General features: G+C 30.3%; 1 protein-coding gene across 3 annotated transcripts; it reads right to left on the reverse strand.

Moving 5' to 3' along the window:
- Window positions 1–3,851: 3,851 nt before the first annotated feature.
- On the reverse strand, window positions 3,852–8,516 carry LOC139852421 (uncharacterized). 3 transcript variants are annotated; one of them, XM_071841714.1, is made up of 14 exons: window positions 8,330–8,516; window positions 8,099–8,236; window positions 7,434–7,515; window positions 7,084–7,160; window positions 6,799–6,905; window positions 6,425–6,557; window positions 6,222–6,338; window positions 6,050–6,141; window positions 5,834–5,900; window positions 5,659–5,737; window positions 5,481–5,572; window positions 5,239–5,382; window positions 5,001–5,103; window positions 3,852–4,284 (listed from the first exon to the last, which is right to left on the reverse strand). In XM_071841714.1, exons 1-14 carry the CDS (start codon window positions 8,483–8,485, stop codon window positions 4,247–4,249), a joined length of 1,425 nt encoding a protein of 474 aa, XP_071697815.1. In that variant the 5' UTR covers window positions 8,486–8,516; the 3' UTR covers window positions 3,852–4,246. The 3 variants fall into 3 exon arrangements, with proteins under 3 accessions (XP_071697815.1, XP_071697816.1, XP_071697813.1); XM_071841715.1 differs by having other exon boundaries at window positions 3,852–4,516; XM_071841712.1 differs by lacking the exon at window positions 3,852–4,284 and having other exon boundaries at window positions 4,551–5,103.
- Window positions 8,517–14,818: the final 6,302 nt, after the last annotated feature.

The following is a 14,818-nucleotide window of genomic DNA, read 5'->3' on the forward strand; positions in this document are numbered from 1 at the left end:
CATTATGATACTTATTTGATATTTAATTAATGTTACTAGTTAAAACGAAATTTTATGTAATATTAGTATACTTTATTTAGTAACTATATCTGTATTTATATATTTATATATCTTTTGTTTTGTAAAATTATCAATTGTAGTAGTACTAGTTTAAGAATAATAATAATAATACTGATGATAGTAATTTTAGAAAAAAAAATGGTAATTCTATTAGTAATGATAAAGTAAGAATAATAGTTTTAGCAAAAATAGCATTTCCAATAGTAATGGTAAGTTTAATAATAATTATAGTTTTAAATAAAAATTTGTAGTGTTCATAATTAATATTACTAAAATTAATGAAAAAGGGTACTCCTAATATTCTAATATTAATGATAATGATACTTAGATTAATAATAATAATCATAATAACTAGTAAATAATACTAACAATAATCCTAATCATGTTAAAAATAATAATACATTTATTAACAATAATAATTATAATTACAATCATAATAATAATAAAACTAATAATAGTGATAATACATATATTTGTTGTTGATAAATATAATAATAATAATAGTCATACTTATATTACTGAAAATAATGATAATAATAATAATAATATAAATAATAGTAATCTTACTCCTATCTTTAATAATAATACATATTTTTGTATTAGTAATAATTATATTACTTGTAATAACATTAATCACAATTAATAATAATAATAACAACAACAACAACAACAACAACAATAATAATAATAATAGTAATAATAATAATAATAATTAAAAGAAAAAGAAAGTTGTATACCCTTTAAAAGAACCCTCCTAAAAAAAATTGCCCCGGACAGGGCTCGAACCCATGACCTCTCGTAAACCCGAACAAACACTTAACCATTGAGCTGTGCCCATATTTCTGATTAACTCTTCCCCGTAATATATTTAAACTATCCCGATCTATTACCCTTTTCCTTTTTCTCCTTCTTGAAATCAGTCGACCACCCCCCATATCCAGTTCATCACAACAACGTTTCTTAAATTGTGTTTTTTGGATTTGCAACTGAAAAATACTCAATCTATAATGATCCTTAAGTTAATTAAAAGTGAAAAAAAATATATATATAAAGAACCATAAAAAGACTGTTACCGTCGCTACTATGTGAAGAAGAAAAAAAAATGATTTTGATTATACAGACCTTTTTAGATCAAACTTTCTTCTTGATAAAGGTTTTAAATCAACCCTAAACTTTAGGAATCGTCAATTGAACCTAAAACAGCCATACAAACTCGAATTTGTTCATTGTTCATACGTTTGACTTATGTTTCAAAAACTTTGACCTCAAGAATTTGAAATCAAACAATGAAATTGGAAACTGAAAACTTGCAGAAAGAGTAAATAGATGATTCCTAACATGATAGCATTTATAAATTTTGCTATATGGTTCAATTTTGAATTATGAGAAAAAATGAAACGTACAGAGATGGTACCTGTTTGTTTCTTCTTTTTTTTTTTTTAACAGACATGGTTTAATTCAACAACTGGGATTGATATATTTGATAATGATGATAGCAAGTCTGAGTGAATTCCCTTCTATTTACCAGTTATTCGATGGTTATAAAATGGTTCATGTATTGGACCGAGAGAGTATCACAGGTATGCAGAAAGAAAGGGATAAAATAAGAAATTGAAAGTGATAGCAAACTAATTTTGGTTATATTATGAGACTAAATCGACAAATGAATCAGGAAAGGAAAAAGAAGAAATTGACAGCTGCATAAGTTATTGACAGATTAACTTATAATTTATCAAATTAATATTAATACTTAATAAATATAAATGTGTTAATAATACTTATAATATTAGTAATAAGAATAAATAAAATAAAGAAATAATATTAAAGATATACTAATAATAATATTAATTATAATAATATTAATATTATTAATGTTAATAATGATATTAATAATAATAATATATTTATATATCAAATTTCATATCTATGTATTATATATAATATTATTAATACAGATATTATTATTATTATTATTTATTTTAATAGAGGTAATATTATATTTTAATAAGTAAGTTTAATATGTTGATATTTCATCTTATTAACTATGACAATATAATATATATAATTACATATATTGATTATTTACTTTTTATATTTTTCTCTATATATTACAATATACATATAACATTGATTAGATATAGGAATCATATATAGAATCATAATAATATATAAAAATATATATACATATATTTATATATATTCATTCCAATAGTAACTTAATTATCCTAATTATTATTTTACATTTTAAACGCCAAATGATTAAAGTATATTTTATTAATTTAAAATATTATATACATTCTTATATTTATATAATATATGTACATTTTTATTTACAAACAATTGTTCGTGAATCGTCGGGCACACTCAAAGGGTAATTGATTACATGAATATAGATTTCAAAACTTTCGAGACTCAACATTACAGACTTTGCTTATCGTGTCGGAAACATATAAAGATTAAAGTTTAAATTTGATCGAAAATTTCGGGTCATCACAGTTGCTAATGATATAAGTTCTTCCTTGGAAGTTCCAATACTGTACACGCAATTTTATTTAAATTTATTTTTAAATCGGAGAGATCTTCAAAATATTTGAGAATTTTTAGCGAATTTCTTACTGAAGCTTTATCTCATTCACCGAATATAATTGTGTCATCAAAATATTTTAGATGTGACACTTTTGAATTGTTATCCCATTTATTTTTAAGCTTCAGGTTTACCTCAAATTAATAGTTTCATCTTTATTACAGTATTATTATTTTTTACGTGGATAGTTATTGTGATTTTCAAATTTTATATGAAGTCTTTGCTATTAACGTTTATTAAAACTCTCGTCTAAATCATCTTACATGCTAAGCAAATGAAAGATAAAATTGTCAATTTACACATTCTTTTCAAAATGCAATTTAACTCTGGATGCATTATCCAAAATTCAACAAAAACGTAAAATGTTGCGGTAAAACGGAATTTAAACGATTGTCAGTCCACACGTAAAATTTGTAAATATAAGGACTCTATACTAAAAAAAAAACTTAAAAACTGAACTAATAATTTGAGGTAAATCACCAAGACTATTCATGTAACTTTGTCTAAAAATTAACAATTCAATTTCTCGGTGTGTATTGTGTAGGACTTTGAACCTGGATTTAAGATCCTTAAAATTGTAAAATGTAATGCCATGTTATAATTCAACACTTAGTATCTAAAGTTTGAACCGGCTAAAAGTTTGCATGACTTTTGATGGACGGAAGTAATTTTCAATAATCAATAGAGATATTAAAAGGGTGAAAGTGATGGGCAATATATTAAAATTATGAAAGTTTGATCATCAGTAAAGCTAGTATAATGTCGTGATTATAGTGGTTGATAGCGGTGAGACTTATTATATTGAATTCTTTCACATTTGTGATTAATTTTTCTCTGTCGGACAGTTTAACTTGTAGTTGAATCTTGAAAATTTTGCACAAAAGGAACGAAACTTATATAGTTGGGTAAATTAGATTCTTAGTCCATCTGATTGCTTTTATATTATAGTATAGTAAGGGGTCCAATACTTCAATTCCTTACTCGACCTATGGAGTATTATTCTATTGCAAGTTTTTGAACCTAATGAGTGTCAATTTTGTAGCACGAATTAGCGAGGGTGTGCCACACACATGATATGAGATAATGGATAAAAGTAACTGTCGTTAAAAATCAAAAACTTGTTATGAGGTAACTAGTCATAGGAATGTAATTGTTTACCACTTAATCAAAAAGAGAGGGTAGACGTATTAATTTGAAAAAACCATAATGATCTAAAACGTGGGTAAGATCCCGTGGCGAATCCACAATGAAACTACAATTTTCAAATCTAAATCAAGTTGATTTTATGTTCTTGGAAAAAAAAAAGTGGGCAAGAAGATAATTTTGAAGGATGTCCACCAACATATGTACAACATATAAGCTCATGAGTTCCACATTACTCTAAAATCAATTGGTGATAGAGTGAGGTTCCCATAAGCTTATATACATACATTTCTTTCTATAAGTTTCCGATGTGGGACCATTACACATTTCCTTAACCGATTATCTCCAACAATCACCCCCTTAATAGGTTAATCCATGCTGCTTGACGAGCATCGGTGATCATCCTTGCTCTTACTTTCTGCATGCTACTTGCTACATGCTATCGATCACCGAATTTCATCATCTTGCGTCCCGCTTACTTTCTCCCTGCTCCGGCTCTGATACCACGTGAAGGATCGTTTCAGGTCCACCAACATGTACAACATATAAGCTCATGAACTCCACATTACTCTAAAACAAATTGGTGATAGAGTGAGATTCCCATAAGCTTATATACATACATTTCTTTCTATGAGTTTCCAATGTGGGACCATTATGCATTTCCTTAACCGATTATCTCCAACAAATTTGTCTAGTGGCATTAATCAAACAAGCATAACCCATATCGGCCTATTTACGAATGAAAATGTCAAAAATATCCTCTTAAAAATATGCAATCATCCCTTTTGACACCCCTTGACACAGTGGAGATGATTTGCACACACCACTTTTTGTTCCATGTACATTTTTGTCTCATAAAATTACAATTATGCCCCTAGAGAGTTGAACTTATATTATTATTATAAGTATAATTAAATGTAAAATAGGTAATTAGGTGTACATTGATCAAAAAGTGGTGTGTGAGAATCACATCCCCTCGAGAAACCACAATACTATTTATTTTATTGTTTTAAATAAAATAAAAGTAAAATGTTATCAAGGTCATAAGGTGCAAGCTAATCACATTAGGAAGAAGAAAGGCCGAAAAGAAAGACAAAAAGAGACAGGTAATCCATTAAAAATGCTGCTAATTACATGGGGATAAGATTTTAGCATATTTATTTTTATTTATTTATTTATAGTTTAAAGTAAATCCCTTTTATATGGAGGAAACCTGCAACAAGACCCCAAAAGATGATTTCCAAAAGCACAAATGCTAACTTGCCCCATTTCTTAGAGTGCAGTATAGATTCAAACACCAATTCTGTAGCAATAACCTGCACCGAAATCTTGTATAAAGTTTCATATTTTACTTGCAAAATTGATCCAAATTAAAATTTATTACATTCGCGGTAAAAAATTATGCAAATAAATTACGTAGAGAGAGAAAACGAAAGGTGGATGAAAATTACCAGGTTGTTTTCGGGAGAACGCCAATAGACACCTTGTAACGCCGCTGGAAATATGTCACAAGCACCTAAAGCGTAAACAACGAGCGCATTCATTCCCATCCATTGGAACAACATCGTTGGTTTTAGGATATGGAAAACATCAACCTAAATAATATGCAAAAATAAGCACATTAATGTTCAAAATGATTGCAGTTATAGGACATTATGTCTTGTTTTGCAATCTAACTTGTAAAAGAACTTACTATGTAATACATAGCAATTAATAGAATGCCTGAAGCTCCTGCTGTAATGCACATGTAACTTAACGTGTATAATGGTTTCGATAAAGGAATACCTGAAAGAGATTGTGCACAACCAAATATTACTAATTCAAAGTATGTGCAGGTTCATTTCGAAAAATTTTAAGGTAAGAAAATATACCTATGACCATTAAAACATATCCCAACATAAGCAGAGAAGAAGAGCAAACTAACCATATAATAATCCTTTGCATGTGACCCTAAAACAAAGAAAATAACTGCAAATCAAAAGATATATATAATGATAAAGCAGTATATGCATAAAGTGTACCTGCAAGTGATAAGAAGCATCATACCTTATAATGAACCATAACATGCCCATACTGCAACCCCAAGAAACAAGTGACTGCAGCCATTAATGAACTGAAAATGTATACATAAAGATAATCTTTTTACATAACAAAACACAATCATCGTCCTTTCAACATAAGTAAAGGTGTGAAGCATAAAACAGCAAGGGAATCAACTTCTCAAAGATCTGCTGTTACAATTAGGTGTTAAACAAAACCAACCTTAACAGGCCTTCGGGATCAAATGGGGCAAGGCACCAAGAAGGGGCATTTGGCGGTAGGGGCCCATAATCAGGAGAGTTGATACTGCATTCCTATAAGCACCGAATAAGTCAAAGTCAACCGCACAGAGAGAAATAACCACACTAGTTTGTTAGCAGGATCAAAGGGGCACCTCTGTTCTCTTGTATACAGGACGTTGATACAGATGACTTTCACCCAGAACAATTCGATCGATAAGGCCAACTGCATTGCAGGAAGGTTCTAGACTGCCCCTGACTCCACACTGGACCTGTAAAATAAATATACTTTTAATGCAATTTAGATTAATGAGGTCATCAAATAGATGATTTTCATGGAATGGTATTTATTACTCACAATTTTAGTCTCGTTCCCAGACGTTGGTATCGATGACCAAGAGTTCTCGGTCACAACTTCAAAGCCCCAGTCTGGGACGTAAACACCGTACAATAAAGACATGTATATTATACCTAGTACAAACATAACCACCCTGATATATGAGAAAATGATTAGCATATGAAATTTCTGAATGTGTCCAAATTAAACCATACTAAAAACACTTGATATTTCCCAAACGCATTTTCAGTGTTAAGAAAAATATGATCTAACATAATGCTTTTTTTATAAATTCACAGTAACTTTGAATGGCCTCAGATTGCAGAGTTATACATAATTAATAGTGGTGGTCTGTTAGAGCACACATAAAAATTAAACCTTGAAAATCAACTTACCACTGAATGTAGTATTTCTTTGCAAATGTCATGGCCGAATTGACTTCATTTGAGTTAACACACCAGATCTCAGTTATTGAAGCCAGAAAATATCCAATTGAAATCCTCTGTTTATCATGATTTAGATAAAGTGATTCAGTTGTGGTTGGAGTAGTGAAGTAAGAATATTCAACGCAGACACATTGGAAAATAGTATTAACCATCTTTTTTTCTGATCTTGAAATATTCACGTGCTCGATAGCACATTGTACTCATTAATATAGTAATTCTGTGCATATGAGATACCTGTAATACACCCATCCATCGTATCTGGTTGATATCAACTCCATAAGTTAGATCATCACGTCCATGAAAGTATCCACCTAAAGGGATACATAAACAATTAAATTCATATCAACACATAATAACTATATATAAACTACACTCTGAAGGAAAATTCTAAGTATCATCGACCTTGTAGAAAACACATAATGTATGAAATATACTCAACAACCAAAGCGGTCCCGCTATCTCAAACTGTGTGAACCATATCAATGATTTATAAATAATTGATACTAACTTTCTACCCTAAACAATTCCAAAATGGACTGATATGCTTTGATGCATTAGTAGAAAAAAGAGAGATAATGAAATACCTTGCAGAATCAAACCTAACAGAAAGAGCTTGATAGTTCTAAATAGCACTTTCTTGGTGGCTGCTGGTTTGCTAGAAACTTTCTGCATTACAATATTAATAACAAACAAAATTTTCGTTCATAGCTCATTTATATCATTATAAATTTACTTCACTAGCATAAAGGGCTGCAAATGAACGGAGTGATCACGCATATGGTTTGTCTGTGTTCATTCGTTTATATTCTACCAAACATTGAATGAACATATTTTCATGTTCATTTCCCTATTATTAAGATATGGTATTTATTATTGTTCGTCTATGTCCGTTCATTAAGACGTTAAACCAACTCAAATGAATACAAATTAAATAATACAATCTAAGTTTATATGTTAGATATTAAGCTTGCAAAAACCTTCTACAATTACTAGTTAATTAATTTAGTTTAAGAATATACACTAATATTTAATCATAAACCATGAACAAATACCAACTGTTATTGAATGTTCATAGACGGTGAGATATATGATTATTCATTTTCATTTACCAAATAAAACAAAATTCAAATCAAATGGTTCATTCAACATTCCGTTTGAATCAATCACAGCCCTAAGTAGCATATGTTAAAACTCTTAACATCAACTTATAACATGTAGTAATAATTTAGCAATTAAGCTGACTGCATACCTTGAATACGAGACTCACTGATAAACCAACACTAAACAAAAAAAACGGCATCACAAAATCGGCAATTGTAACACCAAACCACGGAGAATGATTAATCGAAGGAAAAGCTCCTCCGGCATCATCAACCAAAATCATTAACTGTTATAAGTAAACGCAATTGAATTAATTAAAACATACAGATATAGATACATGTATTTACACTGTTAACTAGGGTTTAAAGGTTATACGTACAGCGACTGTGAGACCACGGAAAACGTCGAGAGAAACGAGACGCTGCTTAGCAGATGAAGTGCGATCGGACGGTGAAACAAACGGCGTTATCTCACCGGTAGATTGAAGAAGGGGACTGCGTTCGTCAGTTTCCGTTACTGCTAAGATTGACGACATTTTGGATCGGTCAAAATAGTTAAGATACGTCAAAAATTACAAAACGGTATAGTTTCCATTTTTTGTTCACAAACGAAATTTATGCGAGTTTCTTTTTTTCCCCTCGTGTATCGAATTGGAGATAAATTTCCATCGCTAATCAAAGACTAACTAGTAGTAACAAAGATGACTCACTCAAGACTTAATTCCACCTCTATTTTTTAATATTAAACTCTTTATATTATTTATGTTACTTTATACTTAACTTTTTAAAAGCCTATATATTTCATTAATTAGAAAAACAATCACAAGATCCTAAATAGCAAAAAAAAAAAAAAAAAAAAAAAAAAAAATTACAAATTCCTAAAATAGAAGAAAAAAAACGATTACAAAAATTCTAAAATAGAAAAAAAAACGATTACAAATTCCTAAAATAGAAAAAAAAAACAATTACAAAGTTCAAAAATAAAAAAACGATTACAACTTCCTAAAATAAAAAAAAACGATTACACCTCTAATACGACCCGATCGTGTCGTCACTCACGTGTCCTGAATCGCTACTATTGTGGGGTAGTGAGGATGAGGTCGGATCAAGAAAGGTCGGGACCATATACCAATACAATATAACTCTATTTGCTCGTATTTGAGTTTTGCTCTCCCGACAATTTCATGCCATTCTTTTGCAGTTGTGAGAAACTCGAATTTATCATTTTCTCGATCACAATAAGCAAAATCCGATGCCTCGAAGTCAACATTTTCTCGTATATAGTCGAACAAACGCCCTTTGTCCAAATAGGTTATATCGAGTGACTCGAACGATTTACATAGACCATCGAGATACATCTTCCAGTCTCGACTAATTCTCCCCCGTAGTAAACGTTCATGGAAACAGAGCAACGAGCCATGAAGTTGAAGTTGAGAAATTGAGAGGAAATTGAAGGAGTGTTTGAATTTGTTGTAGTGTTTAAAATTGAAGTTGAGTGTTTGATTGTATGATGTGTTAGTTAAATGTATATGTATATATATAGGTAATAAATTGAAGTTTTGTACCATTGATAATTTCAAACGTTCGGGAACAGTGCCCCAATCCAATTTTCATCCGTTCTGCATTTTGTTGTGCAACGACTAAATTGAGTACGGGGTTCAACGGTGAAATCAACGGCGGATTGCTAATATCGACGCCGTTGATCGGCGGCTTCAAGGGCGGGGTTAACCACGAATCGTTGCGAGTGCTCTAATTGGATTATTTTCATAAGTCTTGTACGATTTGTGAGCGTGTGTAGATGAAGTTATCTCTTTATCTAAAAGACATAGTGATTATGAATAATAAAAAATTATTATTATTATTATTATTATTATTATTATTATTTCTTTATCTAAAAGACATAGTAACTATGAATAGTAAAAAAATATAACTCTTAAAGTACTAGGTAAAACTTTCTAAAATGCAATTCTACCATCACTAAAAACCAACAAACAAAATAGTACCCACCTCTTACATCAAAAACTTGTACCTCTAACTTTAAAAAATGCATCCACATGAACCCCTAGTATGTATTTTCCACTTTATTATTATTATTATTATTTCTTTATCTAAAAGACATAGTAGCTATGAATAGTAAAAAAATATAACTCTTAAAGTACTAGGTAAAACTTTCTAAAATGCAATTCTACCATCACTAAAAACCAACAAACAAAATAGTACCCACCTCTTACATCAAAAACTTGTACCTCTAACTTTAAAAAATGCATCCACATGAACCCACCTCTTATTATTATTATTATTTCTTTATCTAAAAGACATAGTAGCTATGAATAGTAAAAAAATATAACTCTTAAAGTACTAGGTAAAACTTTCTAAAATGCAATTCTACCATCACTAAAAACCAACAAACAAAATAGTACCCACCTCTTACATCAAAAACTTGTACCTCTAACTTTAAAAAATGCATCCACATGAACCCCTGGTATGTATTTTCCACTTTATTATTATTATTATTATTATTATTATTATTATTATAATAATAATTATTATTATTATTATTAAAATTAATTAATTAATATTTTATTTCTTTATCTAAAAGACATAACGGTTATGAATAGTGAAAAATTATGTCTCTATTTGAAAAACATATTGATTATGAATAAGAAAAATATAACCCCTAAAGTACTAGGTATAAATTTTCAATGCACAATTTTACTCTCACTAAAAACCAAAAAACAAATTAGTATCCATCTTTGGCATCAAAAACTTGTACCTCCAACTTTCAAAATTTTATTTACAAGGACCCCCACTATGTATTTTCTCACTTCCTTATTATTATTATTATTATTATTATTATTATTATTAATGCACAATTCTACCCTCATTAAAAGTCAAAAAAAAAAAAAAAAAATAGTACTCACCCCTTATATTAAAAACGTGTACATCTAACTTTCAAAAATGTACCCGCAAAGGCCCCACTATGTATTTTCCCACTTCCTTTTATTATTATTATTATTATTATTATTATTATTATTATTATTATTATTATTATTGTTGTTGACAATGAATATTGTCTATTATATGTGACATGCGGTTTTAATTTGTGTTGATGTAATTGTTAGCTTACTTATTAATGTATTTTAGCTAGTTTACCATGGTAAATGTAACTTGTCATGTCAAGTTACTACTTGGAGGTTGCTAGTATAAAAGCAACATCCCACACTCATTTGTAACTAGTTGAGTTAATGATAATGTTCTAGTTATTCTCTCAAGTATTACTTTTTCTAGTTCTTATCATATCTAAACAACCCAAACCCACTAATACTTCACAAAATCGATCGGTAATCATCATATTGGGACTAACAATTGGTATCAGAGCGGGTCTAGGCATCGTGACTAGAAGATCCAAGGCTCGAAGGTCTCCATCACGTTTTTGAAGTGTTTGTGTTCTCTACTTCGGTTTAGGTACAATTAAAAACTCAACTCCCTGTTTTTGCTTGGTTTAAGTTCATATAACTTATTGTATGTTAATCTAACCATTAAAACTTGAAATCTTGTTAAATAAATACACATACAAACATACAGCGACAACTCACTGATATTGTTCAACTTGTTATGTGTAGTTTAACTTGTGAACTATTTGTTCTTGTTTGTTATTGTGAATTAAAGTAATTCTTGAACTTTTAAAAGGTGTGTCTTTAAACATATACTAAGTTTATTTCTTGAACTACTTACATATGTATACAAACATCTTGTTAAAACACCTAGATTAGCTTTTCGGACATAACAATGTGCCCAAAAACCTTTGTTTTGGCACGAAATCCTTGAACTTTTTATCACACCCCCAGTTAGGGCCTGGGCGAAATGTGACTTAATATCAAACAACCAACATATTATAATAAACGAGAACAGTACTAAATGATAAAATCAAACTTTATTGAGATTACGCAGCGGAAAATGAAATGTCGTTACAAAGGAATAAAGTAAATGTTTAAATGCAATAATAATAAATACGATATCTCTTGATCCTATGTCCAAGTAGCATCACATAAGCAGTAAGTATAAGAGCTTGAATCAAACATCACTTGAGACAAAACATGCCAAAGTGTCAACCAAAAATGTTGAGTGAAGTTCATAGGTTTAACAAATAAGTTTGACCGTTGTTTTAGACCACAAGATTTAGTTTGTAAAGTTGATCTCCCGCAGGATCAAAAAGTTATGCCAAGGCGTGATATTTAGACTAAACGTTCAAGTTTGCCCCAATGACAAGTTGTGTCTGTCCTTGTTGGTTTAATTTCATTATTAAGTAATACAAAGACTTAGTCATATGTATCGGGGACGTTACTCCCGATAGGCCTACCCCCAATAATTAAGCATGCAATCAACGAGCAATTAAAAATATCACTGTAGGGACTTAGTCGGACATAGCCGGGTATAGCATAGTTTTAGCAGTTGGTACTTGTGTCTAAAGTGTAAAATGTAAAAACAGCATGTGTCTCACCCCAATAAAAGTAAGTAAGTTTGCTAGCAATAAAGAGTGGGGCTATGAGTTCACCTTAGTAAGCAGAGAGAGATGACGATTAATCCTTGGTATATAAAGTTGGAACGAATAGTAAGTCAACCTATTGACATTTAAGAGTAGTAAGTGTTTTTGCCCATGTTTAAGTAAATGTTTAAGTATGATAGTGTTTTAAGTATAGTTCATTTTCCTTTTCTAGTAAGTTTCTATTTTTAGAAAGTTTCCACTTTTATTAGGTTCCTTATTTTAGTAAGTTTCTATAACTAGAAAGTTTCTACTTTTAAGAGTGTTTTCCATTTTAGGATACTTGCCGTATTAGATAAGCTTCCAATCACCCATTTCCCTTCGAATGGCCATTTCAGGTCTAGGGGCTTGAGCTATAGGACCATTTAAATCAAAAAATCCAAACCCTTCCGCCTAGAGTTTCGTAGAAACCATTCGTCAAGAAAGTTCGAAGATCTATACATCTCTAATACATATCCCAAAATATTTTTATGTGTTATAATATAAGTAGTAGGTTATAGGTGTTAGTAATAGTAATAGTGTATACATGTTAATTAATAGTATAAGTAGTATTAGGGTTTCATTAATTAGGGTTAGTTAATTAAAGTAGTATTTAATAACTAGGGTTTAGTAATTAATGTCCTAGGGTTTAATAAATTAGGGTTTAGTAAATTAGGGTTTTATTTAATGTAGTAATGATTAGGTAATGATTAGGGTTTTAATAATTAAAGTGGTATTAAATAATTAGGGTTAGGTTTAATGAAATAGGGTTTTAATAATTAATTAGGTTTAGGGTTTAAGTAATTAGGGTTTAGTATATATATATATATGTATATTTTCGTGTGTGTATATATATATATATATATAATAAAAATATTTTTTTTACATGTATATATATGTATATGTCGATATATATATGTATATGTATATATATTTATTTTGTTTCCTAAATTAACCATAAACAAATCTTTATCTAATCTCCTAGCTTTTAAAGATCAAACTTCTTTTTCCCTTTTTTTTTAAAAAAAAGTCAACATGTATGTATGTATTTGTATATTTTTTTTTACATGATCAATATAAATGTATATGATCTAGGTGTGTTTATGTGTATACTTATGAATAAACAAGTTTATATTATGAATATGAATTAACAAAGATCAAGTTTATGTAAATAGTTTAGGGTTTATGTTATACCTTTGAAGATTCAAGGTGACTAACAAAGAAGTGATGAACACGATGAAGATTGAAGATCAAAGCCTTGAAAAACTTGAAGAACTCCTTGAAGATTCTTGAAGAACACGAAGAACGCGAAGAACACTTGAAGATCACTTGGAAATCCCTTGAAGATTTCGATGGTGATGATGGTGTTGGGGTTCGGTTTTGGCCGAAAACAAGAGAGGGGAGAGAGATTTTTGGGAGAGAGTTGTTGTGATGCCCCGTAATAAATCATCATGTACGGACCATCAACAACAGGATCATTACAAGATTAAGTACTATATGCGATTTCAAAAAGAGTTTGCATTCATAATAAAAGTGACATCATAACCAACATCGAATGTTTTACATCAAAAGCATGCTTCACTAAGTAGAAGCAATTAATAATTGTATGTGACCCCAATGGTCGTTACAAATCATCGTTCCAAAAATACCAAAGTTGAATGCAAAAGTAAGCGTTCCTGCAGTGACATCTCTAAAGCAGCGGGTGTCTACAGCAAGACTAGTATAACAGCGGAAGCAACCTTAAGCACCTGAGAAAAACATGCTTAAAAACGTCAACACAAAGGTTGGTGAGCTATAGTTTAAGTATAACAGTGATGTAAGGTAGGCCACGAGATTTCAGTGCTACAAAGAGCGTTTCGAAACAGTAATCCAAATCAGTATGTTTAAGTATATGCTCAACCGTGGGCACTCGGTAACTAACTTAACGTTTATACCCCCTGAAAGTACACTTGGCAAGTGCGTATGTTTACGAAGTATTAAACACTTGTTAAATGCTAGCGCTACTAGCCTGAGTGGGGATGTCAAACCCTATGGATCCATATCTAAGATTCGCGTTCACGGTTCAAAAACCAATGATTAAACGTTACCGAGCTAAAGGGAATGTTTATGCCGTTGTATAACCCACACATATATAAGTTTAAGTACTCGTGCCTAGTATGTAAAATATAAAATCCGCATGTATTCTCAGTTCCCAAAATAAGTTAAAGTAAAAAGGGAATGCTATAACTCACAATGATAATGTAGTCGTAAAGTCGGTTCGGAAAAGGTGTGCAAGTAATCGGTCCGAAGGTCCTCAACCTAAGTCAAATATTACTAAGTCAGTAAATCGTCTTAATAGGATTAAAAG

The sequence above is a fragment of the Rutidosis leptorrhynchoides genome, chromosome 6 (assembly GCF_046630445.1).
Source record: "Rutidosis leptorrhynchoides isolate AG116_Rl617_1_P2 chromosome 6, CSIRO_AGI_Rlap_v1, whole genome shotgun sequence".
Classification (NCBI taxonomy): Eukaryota; Viridiplantae; Streptophyta; class Magnoliopsida; order Asterales; family Asteraceae; genus Rutidosis; species Rutidosis leptorrhynchoides.